The sequence below is a fragment of the Esox lucius genome, chromosome 24, assembly GCF_011004845.1.
Source record: "Esox lucius isolate fEsoLuc1 chromosome 24, fEsoLuc1.pri, whole genome shotgun sequence".
Classification (NCBI taxonomy): Eukaryota; Metazoa; Chordata; class Actinopteri; order Esociformes; family Esocidae; genus Esox; species Esox lucius.
The window spans coordinates 287,158-310,632 of record NC_047592.1 but is presented as its reverse complement, the minus strand read 5'-3'; the positions used below and the strand labels follow the sequence as shown (position 1 = coordinate 310,632).

The 23,475-nt window shown below is 43.3% G+C and overlaps 3 protein-coding genes across 5 annotated transcripts; 1 reads left to right on the top strand and 2 right to left on the bottom strand.

The window, feature by feature from the left end:
- Positions 1 to 77: 77 nt before the first annotated feature.
- On the bottom strand, positions 78 to 5,136 carry trappc1 (trafficking protein particle complex 1). Of its 2 annotated transcripts, none has more exons than XM_010864912.4 (5): positions 5,060 to 5,136; positions 4,420 to 4,544; positions 2,238 to 2,308; positions 1,151 to 1,289; positions 78 to 334 (listed from the first exon to the last, which is right to left on the bottom strand). In XM_010864912.4, the coding sequence occupies exons 2-5, from the start codon at positions 4,516 to 4,518 to the stop codon at positions 206 to 208; spliced, it is 438 nt and encodes a 145-aa protein (XP_010863214.1). In that variant the 5' UTR covers positions 4,519 to 4,544; positions 5,060 to 5,136; the 3' UTR covers positions 78 to 205. The 2 variants fall into 2 exon arrangements, with proteins under 2 accessions (XP_010863214.1, XP_019900443.1); XM_020044884.2 differs by lacking the exon at positions 5,060 to 5,136 and adding an exon at positions 4,958 to 4,980.
- Positions 5,137 to 5,401: 265 nt separating this feature from the next.
- psmb6 (proteasome 20S subunit beta 6) lies at positions 5,402 to 9,880 on the top strand. 2 transcript variants are annotated; one of them, NM_001303790.1, is given in 7 exon segments: positions 5,567 to 5,666; positions 6,178 to 6,245; positions 6,502 to 6,633; positions 6,716 to 6,845; positions 7,668 to 7,812; positions 9,611 to 9,719; positions 9,721 to 9,875. In NM_001303790.1, coding segments are annotated over 7 exon segments (789 nt in total). In that variant the 5' UTR covers positions 5,567 to 5,573; the 3' UTR covers positions 9,833 to 9,875.
- Positions 9,881 to 10,696: 816 nt separating this feature from the next.
- On the bottom strand, positions 10,697 to 22,798 carry LOC105006408 (glycoprotein Ib platelet subunit alpha). Its single transcript, XM_034290742.1, has 5 exons — positions 22,395 to 22,798; positions 20,461 to 20,635; positions 19,242 to 19,529; positions 11,556 to 12,551; positions 10,697 to 10,750 (listed from the first exon to the last, which is right to left on the bottom strand). Exons 2-5 carry the CDS (start codon positions 20,617 to 20,619, stop codon positions 10,697 to 10,699), a joined length of 1,497 nt encoding a protein of 498 aa, XP_034146633.1. The 5' UTR covers positions 20,620 to 20,635; positions 22,395 to 22,798.
- Positions 22,799 to 23,475: the final 677 nt, after the last annotated feature.

Sequence of the window (23,475 nt, the reverse complement as noted above, 5' to 3'; positions counted from 1 at the left end):
AATGGAAAAGAGCGAAAGGGCGTCGTCCATTATATTTACAGTCTATGCTCCGGACACCCAAAGTAAAACACAAAGGCTTATAGAAACATTCCTTCCATTTTATTATTGGTTCTATTAAAGACCATAGTCAACATCAACTCCCACTGACATGGAAATAAAAAATGAATACATTGTGACAATCCACCCTCCATTATGTGTGTGGGTGTTAGGCTGCTCGGGGGCTAAAGAAGGGCAGGGCTCGGATGTAGAGGTCAAGTCGGGTTGAGAAAAGATCAGAGGACAGTTGCTCCCCAAGGACACACAGAGGATTCTTCACAATGTACTCCACATACAGCTGGAATAGAGAGACAGAGGTTATAACTAAACTACATACAGCATGATAGAGGGACAGAGGGGTTATAACTATTTTCATTATCTATGCTACAACTGCATTTCTCAAACGCACGCCTGTGGAACACCATGTGAGGTTATAACAACACTACATAAAGCAGGAATAGGGAGACAGTGGTTATAACTGTATCTTCATTATCTATGCCACAACTGCATTTCTCAAACCCTTGCCTGTGGAACACCATGTGAGGTTATAACAACACTACATAAAGCAGGAATAGAGAGACCGAGTGGTTATAACTGTATCTTCATTATCTATGCTACAACTGCATTTCTCAAACCCTTGCCTGTGGAACGCCCTGTGACGGAGTAAGGAAAATGACAGACACATTTACATCTCTCTGTTTCTTCACAGGATTGGGTATGTCATGTCATTTGACTGATCATATCAAATCCATTTTGTACTGATAATAATCCATATAACATAGTAATTTGTAAAATTGTAGCTACATGCAAAAACATTGTTGAATTATACTGAGAAAATTGATATAAAGTACATACTAAAATGAAAGATTTACTATATGCTGTATGTCAGACAGTGGCTCAGCTGACATCATTTTGGCCTTTTCCCTTCTTTCAAAAGTGAAGTAAAATAAATACAATTTCCATCCAACTGCACTTCCTCCATTGGGAAATGCTAATAGTCAAGTTTGTGCACAAGCCCTGAGGCTAACTACGATTGGTAGTTATCAGTGGTGATCTCCTACCCACACAGGCTACCGTGTGTTAGATCTGGAGTGACCTCTGACCCCCAGCCTACCGTGCTGTAGATCTGGTGCAGGATGTCTCTGGCATTGGGAACTCCAAGGTCTGTGTTCATTATGATCTTGATTCCGGTTGGCGTCTCATAGTAGTGGAGTTTATACTTGCTGGTCTGGAAGGAGAGAAAGCCATCCTTCCTGTGGTGGGGTCAAGGGTTACTACACTGCCTTCATCAGTCAGTTCATCATGTTTTGACCATCGGACTAAAGTTCTTGCCAACCACAGAGGTTAGAGGTAAACTAGAGTTAAGTGTGTTGTCATGTAGCAGATGTTCGAATACTGAGAGACAATTACAATGAAATGCCAAGCATGTTATCCTCTTGTTGACTTGGGAAGATGCCTATACAGGCCATAACGTTAACATGGGTCATCGTTATTGATGCCTATACAGGCCATAACTTTAACATGGGGTCATCGTTATTGATGCCTATAGACGCCATAACATTAACATGGGGCCATCGTTATTGATGCCTATAGAGGCCATAACATTAACATGGGGCCATCGTTATTGATGCCTATAGAGGCCATAACATTAACATGGGGCCATCGTTATTGATGCCTATAGAGGCCATAACATTAACATGGAACACTGGGCAGAACACCGTTTGACAGCTACTGTCGGGGGGGGTTTAGGCAAAGCAACTCTTAAATGTACAAGTTAAATGCTTTTTTCTACATCGTGGGAGGATGTGTCCTTTGTCACAAAATAAGAGAAGAATTTCATCAAAAAGGTTAGTGAACCACTGATTCAAAATTCTTGAATCGGTTCCCTAACAAGTACATTCTACTTAATACTAAATAATACTAAATAATACTGGGAGTTAAGTGGATTGATGCACTACCATCTTCAACATTTCAATCATGGATGAGTATCAGTGAACTGTTACACCTATATAACTTCCTAAATATGTTTCTGTAACAGAATGACAAGACAAGTCATTGTTCCTCCTTCATGCAAACGGCCTGTTGCATACAGAATGCTGTATAAGAATCATGAGGCTTCCATTAGTACAGTCAACTAAATGGTTGTAGAAGGACAATCATGTGAGGTGAAGATAAACACATTCAGAGACTCTGTAGGATACATATCTAGTGGAGACATCTTGCTACAGAACGATCTGATGGAGAACAGCATCCCATACATCAGCTTAAACTCCTGAAAGAGGGAAGGAGAAAGACATAAGACAGAGGGACGGGGCAGGAAAGTAAGGGAGATGCAAAAGGAAAAGATTAACCAGTAAGAACAGATTCTCTCATACCACTTACATATTAACCAGCCTGAACAGATTCTCTCATACCACTTACATATTAACCAGCCTGAACAGATTCTCTCATACCACTTACATATTAACCAGTCTGAACAGATTCTCTCATACCACTTACATATTAACCAGTCTGAACAGATTCTCTCATACCACTTACATATTAACCAGCCTGAACAGTAGTTTTACAGACTTCTGTTATACAGGTGCTGGTCATATAATTAGAATATCATCAAAAAGTTTATTTATTTCAGTAATTCCATTCAAAAAGTGAAACTTGTATAATGTATACATTCATTCCACACAAACTGATATATTTCAAGTGATTATTTCTTTTTATTTTGATGATTATAACTGACTGACTAATGAAAACCCCAAATTCAGTATCTCAGAAAATTAGAATATTGTGAAAAGGTTCAATATTGAAGAAACCTGGTGCCACACTCTAATCAGCTAATTAACTCAAAACACCTACAATGGTCTCCAAGTCTAGTTCTGTCGGCTACACAATCATGGGGAAGACTGCTGACTTGACAGCTGTCCAAAAGACGACCATTGACACCTTGCACAAGGAGGGCAAGACACAAATGGTCATAGCTAAAGAGGCTGGCTGTTCACAGAGCTATGTGTCCAAGCACATCAACAGAGAGGCGAAGGGAAGGAATAGATGTGGTAGAAAAAATGTACAAGCAATAGGGATAACCGCACCCTGGAGAGGATTGTTAAACAAAACCCATTAAAAAATGTGGGGGAGATTCACAAAGAGTGGACTGCAGCTGGAGTCAGTGCTTCAAGAACCACCACGCACAGACGTATGCAAGACATGGGTTTCAGCTGTCACATTCCTTGTGTCAAGCCACTCTTGAACAAGACACAGCGTCAGAAGCATCTCGTCTGGGCTAAAGACAAAAAGAACTGGACTGCTGCTGAGTGGTCCAAAGTTATGTTCTCTGATGAAAGTACATTTTGCATTTCCTTTGGAAATCAAGGTACCAGAGTCTGGAGGAGAAGAGGAGAGGCACAGAATCCACATTGCTTGAAGTCCAGTGTAAAGTTTCCACAGTCAGTGATGGTTTGGGGTGCCATGTCATCTGCTGGTGTTGGTCCACTGTGTTTTCTGAGGACCAAGGTCAACGCAGCCGTCTACCAGGAAGTTTTAGAGCACTTCATGCTTCCTGCTGCTGACCAACTTTATGGAGATGCAGATTTCATTTTGACACCTCCACACAATGCCAAAGCTACCAGTACCTGGTTTAATGACCATGGTATCCCTGTTCTTAATTGGCCAGCAAACTCGCCTGACCTTAACCCTATAGAAAATCTATGGGGTATTGTGAAGAGGAAGATGCGATACGCCAGACCCAACAATGCAGAAGAGCTGAAGGCCACTATCAGAGCAACCTGGGCTCTCATAACACCTGAGCAGTGCCACAGACTGATCGACTCCATGCCACGCCGCATTGCTGCAGTAATTCAGGCAAAAGGAGCGCCAAGAAAGTATTGAGTGCTGTACATGTTCATACTTTTCATGGTCATACTTTTCAGTTGGCCAACATTTCTAAAAATATTTTTTTTGTATTGGTCTTAAGTAATATTCTAATTTTCGGAGATACTGAATTTGGGATTTTTATTAGTTGTCAGTTATAATCATCACAATTAAAAGAAATAAACATTTGAAATATATCAATCTGTGCAATTAATGAATAGAATATACAAGTTTCACTTTTTGAATGAAATTACTGACATAAATGAACTTTTTGATGATATTCTAATTATATGACCAGCACCTGTAAATGAAGTCTGTAAAACTGTGTGTGAAATGGACAGCAGCTTAGCAGCAAGTACTTCTTCCACTCCAGATCCACAATGGGTTACAGCCACTGGTCAACAGCCCTCAATGACAACTTTCCAACGGGTAAGATGCTACCCTTGAATGGCCCTCAACAGCAACTATTGGTGATCTCACTGAACCTTTTCATATCTGTGTCTGACTGTCTCCTCTCACCTCATCCTTGGAAATGCCAGCTTCTTTCTTGCGGTTCCACTCTCCATAGTGCAGACAGCTTCCATTACGGTCAAATATGTACAAGTTATGAACCGTCATCACAGACGACAGGAATCAGTTTTAGCCTGCTAACACAAATAGGGCAAATCACCTGAAAGATTTGTCATACACCAGTACTATTCTATAGTTCAAGACAGAGACACTTTGGGGTCACTAAATATTCACCTAGTCGCTAACTAGATTTGTGAAAAATATTGCTACTGAGTAACTGATTCCAGGATAGAAGTCAACAGCCTGTCTTTATGGTACACTGCTGTGATGTTACCACAGACATTCAGCTAAAGTTAGCTTGCTCGGTAGCTAGCTAGACAGTCCAGACAACTTAACTAATATTTTATGTACTTATTTCAGTGAAACATAATTCATAGTTAGTTGTCTTGTCAATAACTGTTCTGTTGTCTTGTTGTGTCTTAATATTGATTGATCCCAGAAAGATTAGCTGCGGTGTAATAAACTAACGTTAAGTAGCAACCCCTACGTTATTTCTTTGTGTCGTTCTTCTAAAGCGAACATGTTGTCTATTGCTAAATCGAAAATACGCAGTAATTAAAAACATTCTCAGAGAATCAAAATTGTCTACCTTTCTCTTCCTGTTTCATACGGAAGGACCCCACAATAAGCGGCCCTTTACCTGCCTAACTGGAAAAACTCTAGGCAGAAACAATTATAAAAAAATGTAAAGACCAAAATAGTAAGTAAATGTGAATGTATGTGTTAATAATATATTTAAATATGCAAAATCAGATGTTTTAAAAAAAAATCCGAAAGACACTGCGTAGGTTCTCAAGCTACCTGAGACATTGCGCTAGTTACGCAATTAGAAACAGTTGAAACTGTGTAATCCTTCAGGAGGAAGTACACTTCTGGTACAGGGAGAGGCATATCCGGCCATACCCCAGTTTTCTACAAGGAATTTGATACGGCGATAAGCTTACCAACCGCGTTACACAGCATAACAACTCACAATCGATTGGTCAACAAATCTGAATGGGCGGGAGCGTTAAACTTTTCATCGAAACTGCGAAGCAATTGCTATCTCGTAATTTCAGAGTATTTCATCCTATCCACAGAGTACGCAAAACAAATTGACTAAAATGGCGGCAGCAACAGCAACGCGTTTTTGTCAGCAACTCTCGTCTGTTAGTGACATGTCGCCGGACTGGACCACGAAGGAAGTCAGCACCGGGGTGAGTTGTCCGTGACAACACGAACTGCATGCTTTCCAAAACTGGTCCTGGTAGGATATTCCGGTCTAAAGTAAGACCGTTGAGAATCCACTGAATGAGACAGCACTTCTTCAATTGACTGATTTGCTAACGTAGCTACATGATGTAGCTAAATATGGGTACACAAACCAACTAGCTAGTGTTTGTGTACCAATCTTTCAAGTAAGTTAAGATTGAAATAAGGTATAGGGAACTGTCAGTTTCAAATAGTATTTGACAAATTGGACTGATGAACACAAACATTGTACCTTACTATGACTACAAAAGTGACCGTGAACATTTTAATTGGGCCACTTTTGAAGATTAGATCATCAAAACAGACCAACACTATACCTTACTTATCCATATATCTCATGCCTACCTCCACCTTTCACTTCTTTAAAAATATAAAAATAATTGCCCTCTGTTTTCTTTGCAACAGTGTCCTCACTCTGCTACACATGTATTCTCCTTTCTGTCACATCTCTGTTAGACCACGATCATGGCGGTGGAATATGAGGGAGGTGTGGTGATTGGGGCAGATTCCCGTACCACTACTGGGTGAGTTGTAACAAAAGGTTTAGACCCACACCTGTATAAACTCACTTTATTAAAACTATAACAATTCCAAGCAGTTACATTTCTGGTGTATCCTTTGGGAAACTGTGTTGCCATTAAGGGAAATGTTGGGATGTGGGGTTTTGTTTCAGGGGTCTGGGTACCTCCATTAGACATTTCATGTGGCCCAGAAGATACAGACTGTGTACATCTCTCATGTTCAGAACATTCATACTGACTGTCACTGTCTTCTATTCAGGGCTTACATTGCTAACCGGGTGACAGACAAACTGACTCCCATTCATGACCGAATATTCTGCTGTCGTTCTGGCTCTGCTGCAGACACCCAGGCCATCGCAGACATAGTTACCTACCAACTGGGCTTTCACAGGTAGACTCACATGTTCATGTCATACTCACGTGTCCTTGTCCATCTGCACTGGTCTTAGCATAGTCTCTGTTGTTTTCCACAGTATTGAACTTGATGAAGCCCCACTGGTCCAGACAGCCGCCAATCTGTTCAAGGCAAGCTGCTATAGGTACAGAGAGGAGCTGATGGCAGGGATTATAGTGGCAGGCTGGGACAAGCGACGAGGAGGACAGGTAACCCCCCCTATAACCTCCCAGTGTCATCTTTTCATCTGTTATCTATATACATTGTTGAAGGTGTGTAGTTATAAGTCATGACTGAGTACTTGTACTTATGCATACTTAGAGACGTTTCAAATGTTTTGCCAAAGAACTGTGGATCAACTTTTGAATCATGTGATGATATTTGAATGAAGGAGATCTTATGGGAATGCATGCGTATATGCAGCACATTAGTCTGATGTCATGTGTTAACGGACTTCCTCCCTCACCCCCAGGTCTACACCGTGGGTGTTAACGGACTTCCTCCCTCACCCCCAGGTCTACACCGTGGGTGTTAACGGACTTCCTCCCTTACCCCCAGGTCTACACCGTGGGTGTTAACGGACTTCCTCCCTCACCCCCAGGTCTACACCGTGGGTGTTAACGGACTTCCTCCCTCACCCCCAGGTCTACACCGTGGGTGTTAACGGACTTCCTCCCTCACCCCCAGGTCTACACCGTGGGTGTTAACGGACTTCCTCCCTCACCCCCAGGTCTACACCGTGGGTGTTAACGGACTTCCTCCCTCACCCCCAGGTCTACACCGTGGGTGTTAACGGACTTCCTCCCTCACCCCCAGGTCTACACCGTGGGTGTTAACGGACTTCCTCCCTCACCCCCAGGTCTACACCGTGGGTGTTAACGGACTTCCTCCCTCACCCCCAGGTCTACACCGTGGGTGTTAACGGACTTCCTCCCTCACCCCCAGGTCTACACCGTGGGTGTTAACGGACTTCCTCCCTCACCCCCAGGTCTACACCGTGGGTGTTAACGGACTTCCTCCCTCACCCCCAGGTCTACACGGTTCCTGTTGGAGGGATGTTGGTTAGACAGCCTGTGTCAGTTGGTGGTTCAGGATCCACCTATATCTATGGCTTCATGGATTCCAACTACAAACCCAACATGACCAAGGAACAGTGTCTCCATCTAGTGTCTGGAGGTGGGTATTACACACTAAAACCCAATCCACCTGGCATGTGGAGACAGTTCTAATAATATTCTATATTCCAGCTCTAATTATAATTATTATTATTATTAATCCAGTTCTGTTAGTAATTATAATATTATATTCCTGCTCTGTTAGTAGTAATATTATTATTATTATTATATTCCAGCTGTTAGTAATAATAATGATCTATTCCAGCTCTGGTAGTAGTAGTAATAATAATAATATTGTTCTATACAGTTGTGCTCAAGTTTGCACACCCTTGGAGAATTGGTAATATGTACCATTTGTATAGAATACAAGAGTTAGCAGGCAAAACATGTCTTTTTTCTTATGGGATTCACATTCAACTGTAGGTCATAACAGAATGGCACAATCATAAAACAAAACATGGCAACAAAAAAAGCATGAACTGACCTGTTCAAAAGTCTGCATACCCTTAGTTCTTAATACTGTGCATTGCCCCCTTTAGCATCAATGCCAGCGTGGAGTCTTTTGTAATAGTTCTCTATGAGGCCCTGAATTCTTGCAGGTGGTACAGCTGCCCATTCATCTTGGCAAAATGCCTCCATGTCATTCAAAGTCTTTGGTCGTCTTGCATGAACCGCACATTTGAGATCTCCCCAGAGAAGCTCAATGATATTAAGGTCAGGAGACTGTGACGGCCACTTCAGAACCTTCACCTTTTTCTGCTATAACCACTGGAGGGTCAACTTGGCCTTGTGCTTAGGGTCATTGTCTGGAAAGTCCAAGAGCGTCCCATGCGCAGCTTTTGTGCAGAAGAATTGTCTGCCAGTATTTTCTGATAACATGCTGCATTCATCTTGCCATAGATTTTCACAAGATTCCATGTGCCTTTATAGCTCACACACCCCCAAAATATCAGTGAGCCACCACCATGTTTCACAGTGGGGATGGTATTCTTTTCACTATAGGCTTTGTTGACCCCTCTCCAAACATAGCGCTTATGGTTGTGACAATGAAGCTCTATTTTGGTCTCATCACTCCAAATAAATGTGCATATTGTAACCAGGCTTTTGTGGATTGGCGCAGTAAATGCTTCTTTCTGGCAACTTGACCATGCAGTTAATTTTTGTTCAAGTACCATCGTATTGTGCTCATTGAAACAACCACACCGTCTTTTTCTAGAGCAGCCTGTATTTGTCTTGAGGTTACCTGTGGGTTTTTCTTTGTATCCCAAACAATTCTTCAGGCAGTTTTGGCTGAAAACGTTCTTGGTCTACCTGACCTTGGCATCAAGAGATCCCTGAACTTATCCACTTCTTAATAAGTGATTGAACAGTACTGACTGGCATTATAAAGGCTTTGGATAACATTTTATATCCTTTCCCATCTTTATAAAGCTCCATTACCTTGTTAGGCAGGTCTTTTGACAGTTCTTTTCTGCTCCCCATGGCTCAGTATCTAGCTTCTTCAGTGCATCCATGTGAGAGCTACAGAAACAAAGTCATTGACTATTTATACACAGACACTAACTGCAATTTAAAAAGCCACAGGTAATTCACCTTTATTTGCCATTTTAACCTGTGCGTGTCACCTTGTGTGTCTGTAACAAGGCCAAACATTCAAGGGTATGTAAACTTCTGATTAGGGCCATTGGGGTGATTTCTGTTACCCTTATGATTTAAAAAACAGCTGTACTTTTGAGTACAACTGTATTCCAGCTCTGTTAGAAATAATAATAATAATAATAATTATATTCCAGCTCTGTTAGTAGTAATGATAAAATTCCAGCTCTGTTAGTAATATTATTATTATTATTATATTCCAGCTCTGTCTCTGGCCATGGAGAGGGATGGGTCCAGTGGGGGGGTGATCCGGTTGGCTGCCATCTCAGAAAGCGGAGTGGAGAGACAAGTCATCCTGGGCAACCAGCTACCCAAATGGTCTACTGCCTAGAGAGAAAGACAACCATAGAATACACACCACCATAGAATACACACATCACGTTCCTGTCTGTAAAATCCAGGCTCTGAACAGTATTTGTTTGTAAAACAGTGCTTCAGATTTGTAATAAATATACAAATGAGTTGTTTTTGAAGTAAGGTCTTGTTTCAGGGTTTATAAAACAGGAATCAGCCGCAGACACTTAATTTTCCCTTTAGTCTTTAAAATGCTGCGAGGTCCTGGACGAATCAAACTGACCTTTATAGAGCTGTGAATGACTGAATGTTCAAAAAAAATGAGACTATTAACATTGTTTACAGCTGATTTGGAGCTCTGCTAACCGTAACACTACAACAGGTCAGCTCAGTTCATTAAGAATCAATGGATGCAAATGATTATAGGTAAAACAATTATTTTCAGTTTTGATAAAAGCATGAAAATGGAAACATGGGTATGGAGAAGAATTTTAGAAATGTCCTTATCAGTTGGATAAAGTCAAGGCAAACAATTTGTTGTTAATTGTTTATTGTTTCAAATATCTGTTTTGACATGTAAAGGCAAAATGAAAGGAAATGCTATTATGCATTGCTAAGCCAACAGCTTCAGATGATACAAGGCAAGTACAGTCCCTAAAGCCGTCTTTAAAGGAGTCGGTCCACGTATAGTCCCTAAAGCCGTCTTTAAAGGAGTCGGTCGGTGTACAGTCCCTAAAGCCGTCTTTAAAGGAGTCGGTCCACGTACAGTCCCTAAAGCCGTCTTTAAAGGAGTCGGTCCACGTACAGTCCCTAAAGCCGTCTTTAAAGGAGTCGGTCCACGTACAGTCCCTAAAGCCGTCTTTAAAGGAGTCGGTCGGTGTACAGTCCTTAAAGCTGTCTTTAAAGGAGTCGGTCCACGTACAGTCCCTAAAGCCGTCTTTAAAGGAGTCGGTTGCTGTACAGTCACTTTAAACCAACAGTTGAAACAAGGTGCTTTACAGATAGCTGGCAATGCAGAGGCAGATGAACAGTCTGGGGATGTCACTCCACTGTGGGGGGGTCGGGGGGGTTACACCAGGGCATGCTGGGTAAGAGGGACAACCAGTCCCCCCCATGCTCCCTATCTCCTCCTATCTCCCAGCCTCCTACCACCCACTCCTCCCCCCCTCTCTCCCCCCTTTCCCACTTTCCTCTCTCCTCTCGCAAAACCAGGCTGTAGCGTTTCTTAGCTTCTCCCCCTCTCCTCTGTTCCATCCCTTCTCTCCTCCCACCTTCAGCTCCCCAGCTCTCTTCTTCCTCCCTCCATCCCTCTATCTTCCCCTCCCTGCTGTACATTCTCAACAAAGACTTCCTGTACACATCCTTCCTGTCCACCCCTCCTCCTCCCTCCATCTCTATCCCTGGGGTTAGCCCTCCCTCACTTCCTCCTGCTCCCTTCTCTCTGTCGGTCTCCTCTCTCCCCTCAACCACACCGTCTACTGAAGAGTCAACCTTTCCGGTCCCTGTCTCCCTCTCCTCTCCTTCTTCTTCTCTAGAGATGAATAGAACAGAACGATATACAGCCTGCACCCCCACTCCTCCTCCTTCCAGAGGAAGGGAAATAACTTTGACTCCCCCATTCTTCCCCTTGGCCCCCTGGCGTTTGAACTGGAGCAGGCTGACTCCTTTTCCAACCCTCACCCGTTCCATCAGTGGCCTGTAGAGTCGGTACCCCCTCCAGAGCCACAACACACTCACAAACACACACATTCCAGAAAGAACACACAGCAACACACAGCCTGCAAACAGCCAAAAGCAGAACACAGCCCTGCCGCCCTGCCGAACACCCGCTGTCCACGCAGTTGATCCACCCACCGTCTGGGGTCTGTCTGTCATCAAGGTCTGGGGTCTGTCTGTCATCAAGGTCTGGGGTCTGTCTGTCATCAAGGTCTGGGGTCTGTCTGTCATCAAGGTCTGGGGTCTGTCTGTCATCAAGGTCTGGGGTCTGTCTGTCATCAGGGTCTGGGGTCTGTCTGTCATCAGGGTCTGGGGTCTGTCTGTCATCAGGGTCTGGGGTCTGTCTGTCATCAGGGTCTGGGTTGTGGGGGACTTCTGGGTTGTGGGGGACTTCAGGGCCTGGGTTGTGGGGACAGTGATGTCCATTGAGAGTGTAGTGGTTGGTGGTCGCCTGAAGGAAGCTGTAGAGAGGTGATGACTTCCCCAGCTAACCCCTCCCATCTCCCCTCTGACCTTCTCTCCCCCTTCCCAGCTCTCTGCCCATTCCACCAGACTGGTGACCACCTCCCACCATGTGAACACGGAAAGGGGGGAGGACCATGACACAACACTGCCCATTAGGAGGGAGGGAGGGGGAGATGGGGGGTAAGGAGAGGTGGGTTCCAGAGGATTTGGGGTTTCAGCAGTAGTGGTGGCAAGTTCAACAGGAAGGGTTTGGTGTAACATAGTAGTAGTAATAGTAGTAGTATTAGAATGAGTTGTAGAAGTAGGATTGGTTGGAGTGGGAGTGTTAGTAGTGGTAGTAATTGGAGTGATAGTAGTAGGAGTGATAGGAGTAGTACTAGTAGTGATAGGAGTAGTAGTAGGAGTGATAGTAGTGGTAGGAGGTGGAGGAGTGGCGGCTGAGGTTTGAAATGGGAGGTGGGGGGTCAGTGGTTCAGCATCTCCAACTGGTCCACTAGGAGGAGGGTCAGCTGGGCAGTACTCCTCTTCCGTCAGGCTTACAACTGATCTCTTGGCCAAGGCGGGGGGCGTATCACAGGTAACGCTCTCATCGTCTGGGGTGACGATGATGCCATCTCTGACGTAGACGTTGTGGCCCTGATCATCCAGATGTTCTTTCAGATAACCCACCTTCAAATGAAATATAACCTCATAAACCCACCTTCAAATGAAATATAACCTCATAAACCCACCTTCAAATGAAATATAACCTCATAAACCCACCTTCAAATGAAATATAACCTCATAAACCCACCTTCAAATGAAATATAACCTCATAAACCCACCTTCAAATGAAATATAACCTCATAAACCCACCTTCAAATGAAATATAACCTCATAAACCCACCTTCAAATGAAATATAACCTCATAAACCCATCTTCAAATGAAATAGAACTTCATAATCCCACCTTCAAATGAAATATAACTTCATAAACCCACCTTCAAATGAAATATAACCTCATAAACCCACCTTCAAATGAAATATAACCTCATAAACCCACCATCAAATGAAATATAAATAAATCCACCTTCAAATGAAATATAACTTCATAAACCCACCTTCAAATGAAATATAACTTCATAAACCCACCTTCAAATGAAATATAACTTTAGAAATCCACCTGCAAATACAACAAAACTGCTTTTGCCCACCGTCAAATGAAATATCAATTTGTTAATCCACCTTCAAATATAAAAAAGGTTTTATCGACTGAACAACCTCACAGGGTTTGCTTTCAGTTAGTAAATCGGTAGTCTTGAACTAACTGTCCACTGGGGTTAATCTCCCAGATTGACATTCCAGATCATTGCCCCCTCAAGTGTCATTGACATTGCTTCTGTTCTTCACCAGAGTTTTCTCTGGGCGGAGTAGCAAATTCTTCCACCAAGCTGCCACGAGTAATTTGATCTCTGCAGCAGGTTAGCTGACCACTTGCGGGTAGATTGATGATTTGTCTTTTAATTCAACATTTATTCAGTGTCCTTTTCTCAGTATCTCTTTAATGGCCTTGTACTTGGCAAAGTGGGTGGAGCCATTTCCTGCCTGGTTGGGTAAATCTGATCTGTCTTATTTGATATCATGTCAGAATAAGGAATGCTTGCTCTAGTTTTTGTGATTCTAGGAGGATGTTCACCAGACCAAACCTCAGGACTACCTGGCCTGATTCCAGCTGTCCCTGTCCAACGTCCACCTGGTTGTTGTTGCAGTTTCTGTCCCAAGTCAAAGTATTTTTATTGTCAAAAGCACAAAATAACATGGTGTTGTTCTGAGCAGTTAAATTCTTATGACATGACACGTGAAATATAATGCAAAAAATAGAAAACAATACATACATAATTTAAACCAACAGCAATTCCAAAGAGTGTAGAAAAGAGTTACACGGACAATATTAAAGAATTATAAAATATTATAAATATAGGTGTAATAGGGCCTAGGAATGGTACATTAAAATATGCTAATGTACATTGAATGTCCATTGAAGGTTTTGAAATAATTTTAAGTATTCATGTGATCAATATGATCATAGATCAATCTTACTGGTTAAGGAGCCTTATGACCTGGGGGGAAAACTGTTTGTGAGTCTAGAAGTGCGTGCTCCGATGCTCCAGTAGCGTCTACCAGATGGCAGCAGTGTGAACAGACCATAGTCTGGGTGGCTGTAGTTTTTGATAATGTTCTGTGCTTTCCTAAGGCATCGTGTATGGTAGATGCCTTGCATGGAGGGAAGATGGCAGCCCATGTTGCGCTCCATAGACTTTACCACCCTCTGGAGTGGAGCAGCTGCCATACCAGGCAGTAATGCAGCCTGAGAGGATGCTCTCAATGGTGCACCTGTAGGAGTTGGTAAGAGTTTTTGCAGACATTCCAAACTTCTTGAGTCTCCTCAGGACATTTTCCTGCCGAGTCTGCTTGCCTGGACCAGTTGAGGTCATCTTTGATTAAAACACAGAGGAACTTGAAGTTGGAGACTCTCTCCAATTTAGCTCCATCGATGTGTATGAGGGCGTGACTCCCCATGTGCCACTTCCTGAAATCCACGATCGTCTCTTCAGTCTTACAAACACTGAGACAGAGGTTGTTATCCTGGTACCATGTTGCCAAGTCACTTACCTCCTCTCTGTATTCGGTGTGATTGTTGTTGGAGATGAGACCCCGTATGGTGGTGTCATCCACAAAGGATGACGTTGGAGCTGTGTGTGGCCAGGCAGTCATGCATGAACAAGGAGTACAGGGGGGACTCAGGGGGACTGAGTACGCAGCCATGAGGGGCTCCGATGTTCAGGGTCAGAGTAGAGGAGGTAAGTGTTATGTATATGAGTGTATCCTTCTTTATGTTTAGGTAGCAAAAGACCATCTGTTAATCCGTACACAGGAAGTCACGTCCATTTAAAGTGCAACAGTAAATTGCCAATGGGTAATGTGTATTCAGTTGGGATGTCTATAAAGCTGAGGACAACCGGAAGTATCTTTGAGATTGAGTGAGATGAAATTGAGGTTGTATAAGGAAGACCAGGTCCGTAACCTCATGAACAAGACTATCTAATGCTGCAATAAATAACTGAATAACTGTCACCCTTGACAACTGGGTGTGCTATCATTATTTCAAACACTATACGAAATGGCTGACTTCTAACATGAGGTTACCCATTCTCACCACCTGGGGTCTGACTTTCAGGAAGTCCAGGATCCAATACAAAAGGGAGGTGTTAAGTCCCAGGGTCCTGAGCTTAGGAACAAGCTTAGCGGGCACAATAGTGTTGAATGCTGAGCTGTAGTCCACAAACAGCATCCTCATGTATGTGTTGCCTTTTTCCAGGTGGGAGAGGGTGGTGTGTGTTGTCAGGGCGATGGCATCGTGCGTAGATCTGTCGGTATGCAAATTGAAAGGATTCCAAGGTGTCAGGAAGTGCGGGGCAGATGTGAGTTCTGACTAGCCGCTCAAAGCATCTCATGATGGTGGTGGTCAGTGTTACAGGGTAGTAGTCCTTCACTACATGATGGTGGAGGTCAGTGTTACAGGGAGGTAGTCATTCACTTCATGATGGTGGAGGTCAGTGTAACAGGGTGGTAGTCATTCACTACATGATGGTGGAGGTCAGTCCAACAGGGTGGTAGTCATTCACTACATGATGGTGGAGGTCAGTGTTACAGGGTGGTAGTCATTCACTTCATGATGGTGGAGGTCAGTGTTACAGGGTGGTAGTCATTCACTTCATGATGGTGGAGGTCAGTGCTACAGGGTGGTAGTCATTCACTTCATGATGGTATAGGTCAGTGTTACAGGGTGGTAGTCATTCACTACATGATGGTATAGGTCAGTGTTACAGGGTGGTAGTCATTCACTTCATGATGGTATAGGTCAGTGTTACAGGGTGGTAGTCATTCACTACATGATGGTATAGGTCAGTGTTACAGGGTGGTAGTCATTCACTACATGATGGTATAGGTCAGTGTTACAGGGTGGTAGTCATTCACTACATGATGGTATAGGTCAGTGTTACAGGGTGGTAGTCATTCACTACATGATGGTGGAGGTCAGTGTTACAGGGTGGTAGTCATTCACTTCATGATGGTGGAGGTCAGTGCTACAGGGTGGTAGTCATTCACTTCATGATGGTGGAGGTCAGTGCTACAGGGTGGTAGTCATTCACTTCATGATGGTGGAGGTCAGTGCTACAGGGTGGTAGTCATTCACTTCATGATGGTGGAGGTCAGTGCTACAGGGTGGTAGTCATTCACTTCATGATGGTGGAGGTCAGTGTTACAGGGTGGTAGTCATTCACTACATGATGGTGGAGGTCAGTGTTACAGGGTGGTAGTCATTCACTTCATGATGGTGGAGGTCAGTGTTACAGGGTGGTAGTCATTCACTACATGATGGTGGAGGTCAGTGTTACAGGGTGGTAGTCATTCACTACATGATGGTGGAGGTGTTACAGGGTGGTAGTCATTCACTACATGATGGTGGAGGTCAGTGTTACAGGGTGGTAGTCATTCACTACATGATGGTGGAGGTCAGTCCAACAGGGTGGTAGTCATTCACTACATGATGGTATAGGTCAGTGTTACAGGGTGGTAGTCATTCACTTCATGATGGTGGAGGTCAGTGTTACAGGGTGGTAGTCATTCACTTCATGATGGTGGAGGTCAGTGTTACAGGGTGGTAGTCATTCACTTCATGATGGTGGAGGTCAGTGTTACAGGGTGGTAGTCATTCACTTCATGATGGTGGAGGTCAGTGTTACAGGGTGGTAGTCATTCACTACATGATGGTATAGGTCAGTGTTACAGGGTGGTAGTCATTCACTTCATGATGGTATAGGTCAGTGTTACAGGGTGGTAGTCATTCACTACATGATGGTATAGGTCAGTGTTACAGGATGGTAGTCATTCACTACATGATGGTATAGGTCAGTGTTACAGGGTGGTAGTCATTCACTACATGATGGTATAGGTCAGTGTTACAGGGTGGTAGTCATTCACTTCATGATGGTGGAGGTCAGTGCTACAGGGTGGTAGTCATTCACTTCATGATGGTGGAGGTCAGTGCTACAGGGTGGTAGTCATTCACTTCATGATGGTGGAGGTCAGTGTTACAGGGTGGTAGTCATTCACTACATGATGGTATAGGTCAGTGTTACAGGGTGGTAGTCATTCACTACATGATGGTGGAGGTCAGTGTTACAGGGTGGTAGTCATTCACTACATGATGGTGGAGGTCAGTGTTACAGGGTGGTAGTCATTCACTTCATGATGGTGGAGGTCAGTGTTACAGGGTGGTAGTCATTCACTACATGATGGTGGAGGTCAGTGTTACAGGGTGGTAGTCATTCACTACATGATGGTGGAGGTCAGTGTTACAGGGTGGTAGTCATTCACTACATGATGGTGGAGGTCAGTGTTACAGGGTGGTAGTCATTCACTTCATGATGGTGGAGGTCAGTGTTACAGGGTGGTAGTCATTCACTTTATGATGGTATAGGTCAGTGTTACAGGGTGGAAGTCTTTCAAGTCCACCTGGCTGTGTTTTAGTTTTAGTTTCTGTCCAAAGTCCACCAAGTTGTGTTGCAGATCTAGTTTCTGTCCAAAGTCTACCTGTCTGTGTTGCAGATCTAGTTTCTGTCCAAAGTCTACCTGTCTGTGTTGCAGATCTAGTTTCTGTCCAAAGTCTACCTGTCTGTGTTGCAGATCTAGTTTCTGTCCAAATTCTACCTGTCTGTGTTGCAGATCTAGTTTCTGCCAGACTGGCTCAAGCTACCTGTTCTTTCTTTCTATTTGGGGTTGCTGACAAATCCAATCTTCTTGGTGTTCTCTACTGACACATTGTGGGGTTGAGCTTAAGTGCCCCTGGGTGGGTTTTATCACCTGGAAGGCAGCAAGGGTGAGTGTTGGTGAAGATGCAGAACCCACATATCCTGCGCCTTCCTTCAGGCAACCTGGTTTATAAACATAATATAAACCTTAACTGGTTCTACACACTATAGAACATACCTTACAGGAATCTAGACTAAAGAATATAACTTCCTGCAACACAGAAGCGATGCAATGTAACAGAGTACTAGAGATTAGAGACATACTTTACACGGTTCTAGAGACTAGAGAACAAAACATTGTTGTAGACTAGAGAATGTACCTTACAAAAGCAGGCCCAGGGGTTCTGAGACAAGAAGACGTAAGGAACTTCAGGTTTAGCTGAGAACCAGTCTTTGGGCATGATTCTAATGCGGTTATCCTCCAGATCCAGAGTCTCGATAGCTGGTAGGAAACCGAACATCAGGGGAGGCAGAACAGATATATGGTTCTGAGACAGGGACAAGATCTAGAACATCAGGGGAGGCAGAACAGATATATGGTTCTGAGACAGGGACAAGATCTAGAACATCAAGGGAGGCAGAACAGATATATGGTTCTGAGACAGGGACAAGATCTAGAACATCAGGGGAGGCAGAACAGATATATGGTTCTGAGACAGGGACAAGATCTAGAACATCAGGGGAGGCAGAACAGATATATGGTTCTGAGACAGGGACAAGATCTAGAACATCAGGGGAGGCAGAACAGATATATGGTTATGAGACAGGGACAAGATCTAGGACAAACAATACAAGGGTAATTGTTAACAGCATTGTGGCTTTGTGCTTTTTATGGGCTTGTGTGTCTGTGTGCTTGTGTTTCTGTGTATTTGTGTTTCTGTGTATTTGTGTTTCTGTGTATTTGTGTTTCTGTGTATTTGTGTTTCTGTGTATTTGTGTGTCTGTGTATTTGTGTGTCTGTGTATTTGTGTGTCTGTGTATTTGTGTTTCTGTGTATTTGTGTTTCTGTGTATTTGTGTTTCTGTGTATTTGTGTGTCTGTGTATTTGTGTTTCTGTGTATTTGTGTTTCTGTGTATTTGTGTTTCTGTGTATTTGTGTGTCTGTGTATTTGTGTGTCTGTGTATTTGTGTGCTTGTCTTTCTGTGCGCTTGTCTTTCTGTGCGCTTGTCTTTCTGTGCGCTTGTCTTTCTGTGCGCTTGTCTTTCTGTGCGCTTGTCTTTCTGTGCGCTTGTCTTTCTGTGTGTCTGTGTATTTGTGTGTCTGTGTATTTGTGTGTCTGTGTATTTGTCTTTCTGTGTATTTGTCTTTCTGTGTATTTGTGTGCTTGTCTTTCTGTGCGCTTGTCTTTCTGTGCGCTTGTCTTTCTGTGCGCTTGTCTTTCTGTGCGCTTGTCTTTCTGTGCGCTTGTCTTTCTGTGCGCTTGTCTTTCTGTGTGTCTGTGTATTTGTGTGTCTGTGTATTTGTGTGTCTGTGTGTCTGTTGCTGTGTATTAGAGTGTATATACCTGTAACAGTTTCAACCCAGAGAATGAGAGGTCGTTGAGCGTCTCCAGGCCGTTCTTGTCCAGGTAAAGTTCTAGCAGGCCTGGTGTGGCCCTAAAGGAGTGGGGGGGCAGCGTTCTAATGCGGTTTCCTAACAACCGGAGAACTCCAAGGGTGGGGAGAACAGGACCAGGTGACAGGGGAACCTCTGGAATCATGTTGTGGCTGAGATCTACCTCGTAGATCTCTAAGAACGGGCTGTAGGATGACCACACCAGACTGGAGAACCGGTTATGGCTGAAGATCAGCACCTAGGACAAGAACCAGCACTTATGGAATCTAAAACACCAACTCTAAAACATCAGCTCCATTCATAACCAATAACACAACCAGACCAATAACACAACTAAACCAACAACACTTACAGACACACAACCAACAACTTAACAAAACCAAACCAACGACACAACACAACTAACACAACAACCAATAATATCCCAACCAACAATCCAACTAGCAACACCACAAAAAACAAAAACACCACAAGACACAACACACTACCAGAGGCCCCCTCCCTACCAGTATCAGCTTGGGCCCAGAGGCCCCCTCCCTACCAGTATCAGCTTGGGCCCAGAGGCCCTCTCACTACCAGTATCAGCTTGGGCCCAGAGGCCCTCTCACTACCAGTATCAGCTTGGGCCCAGAGGCCCCCTCACTACCAGTATCAGCTTGGGCCCAGAGGCCCCCTCACTACCAGTATCAGCTTGGGCCCAGATGCCCCCTCACTTCCAGTATCAGCTTGGGCCCAGATGCCCCCTCACTTCCAGTATCAGCTTGGGCCCAGATGCCCCCTCACTACCAGTATCAGCTTGGGCCCAGAGGCCTTCTCACTACCAGTATCAGCTTGGGCCCAGACCACAGGACCGTGTCCTGTGGTAGCCAGGCTATAGTAGAGAACGTCAGCCAGGCTATAGAAGAAGAGAAAGGACTAAACAAAGTTGATTTTTTTGTTCTTTTCTGTCCTACAGACACAGCAGATGAAACAGAGATGGCTGTTTGCATGTTCTTTTCTCCTACAGACTCAGCGGACAAAACAGAAACGGCTTGTTGCATGTTCTTTTTAAATCATAATGTATTCATCTATAGTTGGAATTCAGATGAAGATCAGACTATTCTTTATGAGTAATTTATGGAGGTAATTCAAACGGGTTTCCAAATGTATACTAGAGAGGCCAGTATTACCTTGGTGCTGGGGTCAATACTTGCAGGAACATCGATAAGCCCCGTTGCTGTGCAGTTGACCAGAGGACGGTGATCTTTGTCGTGATCACTATGACAGACCGTCTTGGAATTTGTGTGGGAGAAGGCGAGGAAGAGGAGGAGTGGGAAGACGTGCATCATTCTGAAGAACACCTGGCTGAGGACAGAGGTAAGAGTCATTATAGCATCCAGAAACACCCTCTAACCCTAACCCAGCCACATGCAATATATAACACTATATTACCACCCAGCCACATGCAATATATAACACTATATTACCCACCAGCCACATGCAATATATAACACTATATTACCCACCAGCCACATGCAATATATAACAATATATTACCCACCAGACACATCCTAAATATAACACTATATAACCAACCAGACACATCCAATATATAACACTATATTACCCATCAGACACATCCAATATATAACACTATATTACCACCCAGCCACATGCAATATATAACACTATATTACCCACCAGACACATCCAATATATAACACTATATTACCAACCAGACACATCCAATATATAACACTATATTACCCACCAGACACATCCAATATATAACACCATATTACCACCCAGCCACATGCAATATATAACACTATATTACCCACCAGACACATCCAATATATAACACTATATTACCCACCAGACACATCCTAAATATAACACTATATTACCACCCAGCCACATGCAATATATAACACTATATTACCACCCAGCCACATGCAATATATAACACTATATTACCCACCAGACACATCCAATATAACACTATGTTACCCACCAGACACATCCAATATATAACACTATATTACCAACCAGCCACATGCAATATATAACACTATATTACCCACCAGACACATCCAATATAACACTATGTTACCCACCAGACACATCCAATATATATCACTATATTACCAACCAGACACATCCTAAATATAACACTATATTACCACCCAGCCACATGCAATACATAACACTATATTACCCACCAGCCACATGCAATATATAACACTATATTACCACCCAGCCACATGCAATATATAACACTATATTACCCACCAGACACATGCAAAATATAACACTATATTACCAACCAGACACATCCTAAATATAACACTATATTACCCACCAGACACATCCTAAATATAACACTATATTACCAACCAGACCCATCCAATATATAACACTATATTACCACCCAGACACATGCAATATATAACACTATATTACCAACCAGACACATCCTAAATATAACACTATATTACCAACCAGACCCATCCAATATATAACACTATATTACCACCCAGACACATGCAAAATATAACACTATATTACCAACCAGACACATCCTAAATATAACACTATATTACCAACCAGACACATCCTAAATATAACACTATATTACCCACCAGACACATCCAATATATTACACTATATTACTACCCAGCCACATGCAATATATAACACTATATTACCCACCAGACACATCCAATATATAACACTATATTACCAACCAGACACATCCAATATATAACACTATATTACCAACCAGACACATCCAATATATAACACTATATTACCACCCAGCCACATGCCATATATAACACTATATTACCCACCAGACACATCCTAAATAAAACACTATATTACCCACCAGACACATCCAATATATAACACTATATTACCCACCAGACACATCCTAAATATAACACCATATGAACAACCAGACACATCCTAAATATAACACTATATTACCAACCAGATAATACAAGCCTAATTGGTCCTGTAAATCATTCTAGATGCATACAAATTACTAAAATGTAAAATAATATGTTAATGTAATCAAATTAGATAATGCTTTAAAGTTTTTAAATGATTTTATGTATTTTACCTTTTATCTTTTATGTGATGAATCTTCAGCTGTACCGCTTCAGTGGTGTGTTTTAATGGTTGTGTCTCGGCTCACTGACTGACAGACAGGAAGAGATATGTCTGAGGAACGCTGCCTGTCAAGACTGAGAGGAAAGCTGCCTGTCAAGACTGAGAGGAAAGCTGCCTGTCATGACTGAGAGGAAAGCTGCCTGTCATGACTGAGAGGAAAGCTGCCTGTCATGACTGAGAGGAAAGCTGCCTGTCATGACTGAGAGGAAAGCTGCCTGTCATGACTGAGAGGAAAGCTGCCTGTCATGACTGAGAGGAAAGCTGCCTGTCATGACTGGAAGTGTTTGTGTTTGGAAGCAAGAGGCTTTTTCAAAATTTCAAATGCTATTACAGACTTGTATCATCTCTTTCCCTCTCCTATAGCACACAAACACATATCCTCCTAATATACTTATTTCACTCACACATATACAAATAAACAAACATACAAACAATTTTACATGGACAGACTTACCATTCTGCCTTGGGATAAAACGGTCCAATGTCTCTCAACTCTGTTGAGCTTGATTTATTTAGTCTTAAACTAAACTGTCCTTACGGTCTAGTTAACTAATTTAACAGAATGATACGAAGAAGCTCTCAGACCTGATGACCTCTGGGTTAATATCAGGCTTGTAGGGGTGGAGCCCTAGCTGTCTTGGTGGTGGGGCCCTAGCTGTCCTGGTGGTGGAGCCCTAGCTGTCTTGGTGGTGGAGCCCTAGCTGTCTTGGTGGTGGGGCCCTAGCTGTCTTGGTGGTGGGGCCCTAGCTGTCTTGGTGGTGGGGCCCTAGCTGTCCTGGTGGTGGAGCCCTAGCTGTCTTGGTGGTGGGGCCCTAGCTGTCCTGGGGGAGGGGCCCTAGATGTCCTGGGGGAGGGGCCCTAGATGTCCTGGGGGGTGGGGCTTTGTTGGCAGTTGGTTTGGCTTTTGGGGTCGAGCCTAACTGTATTCAGGATAGCACTGTCTTGGGGGTGGGACCCAACCTGTCTTTTTGGGGTGGGGCTGTTTTTAGCACTGGAGCCCTAATTAACATATGAACAAATTTATGCATTAA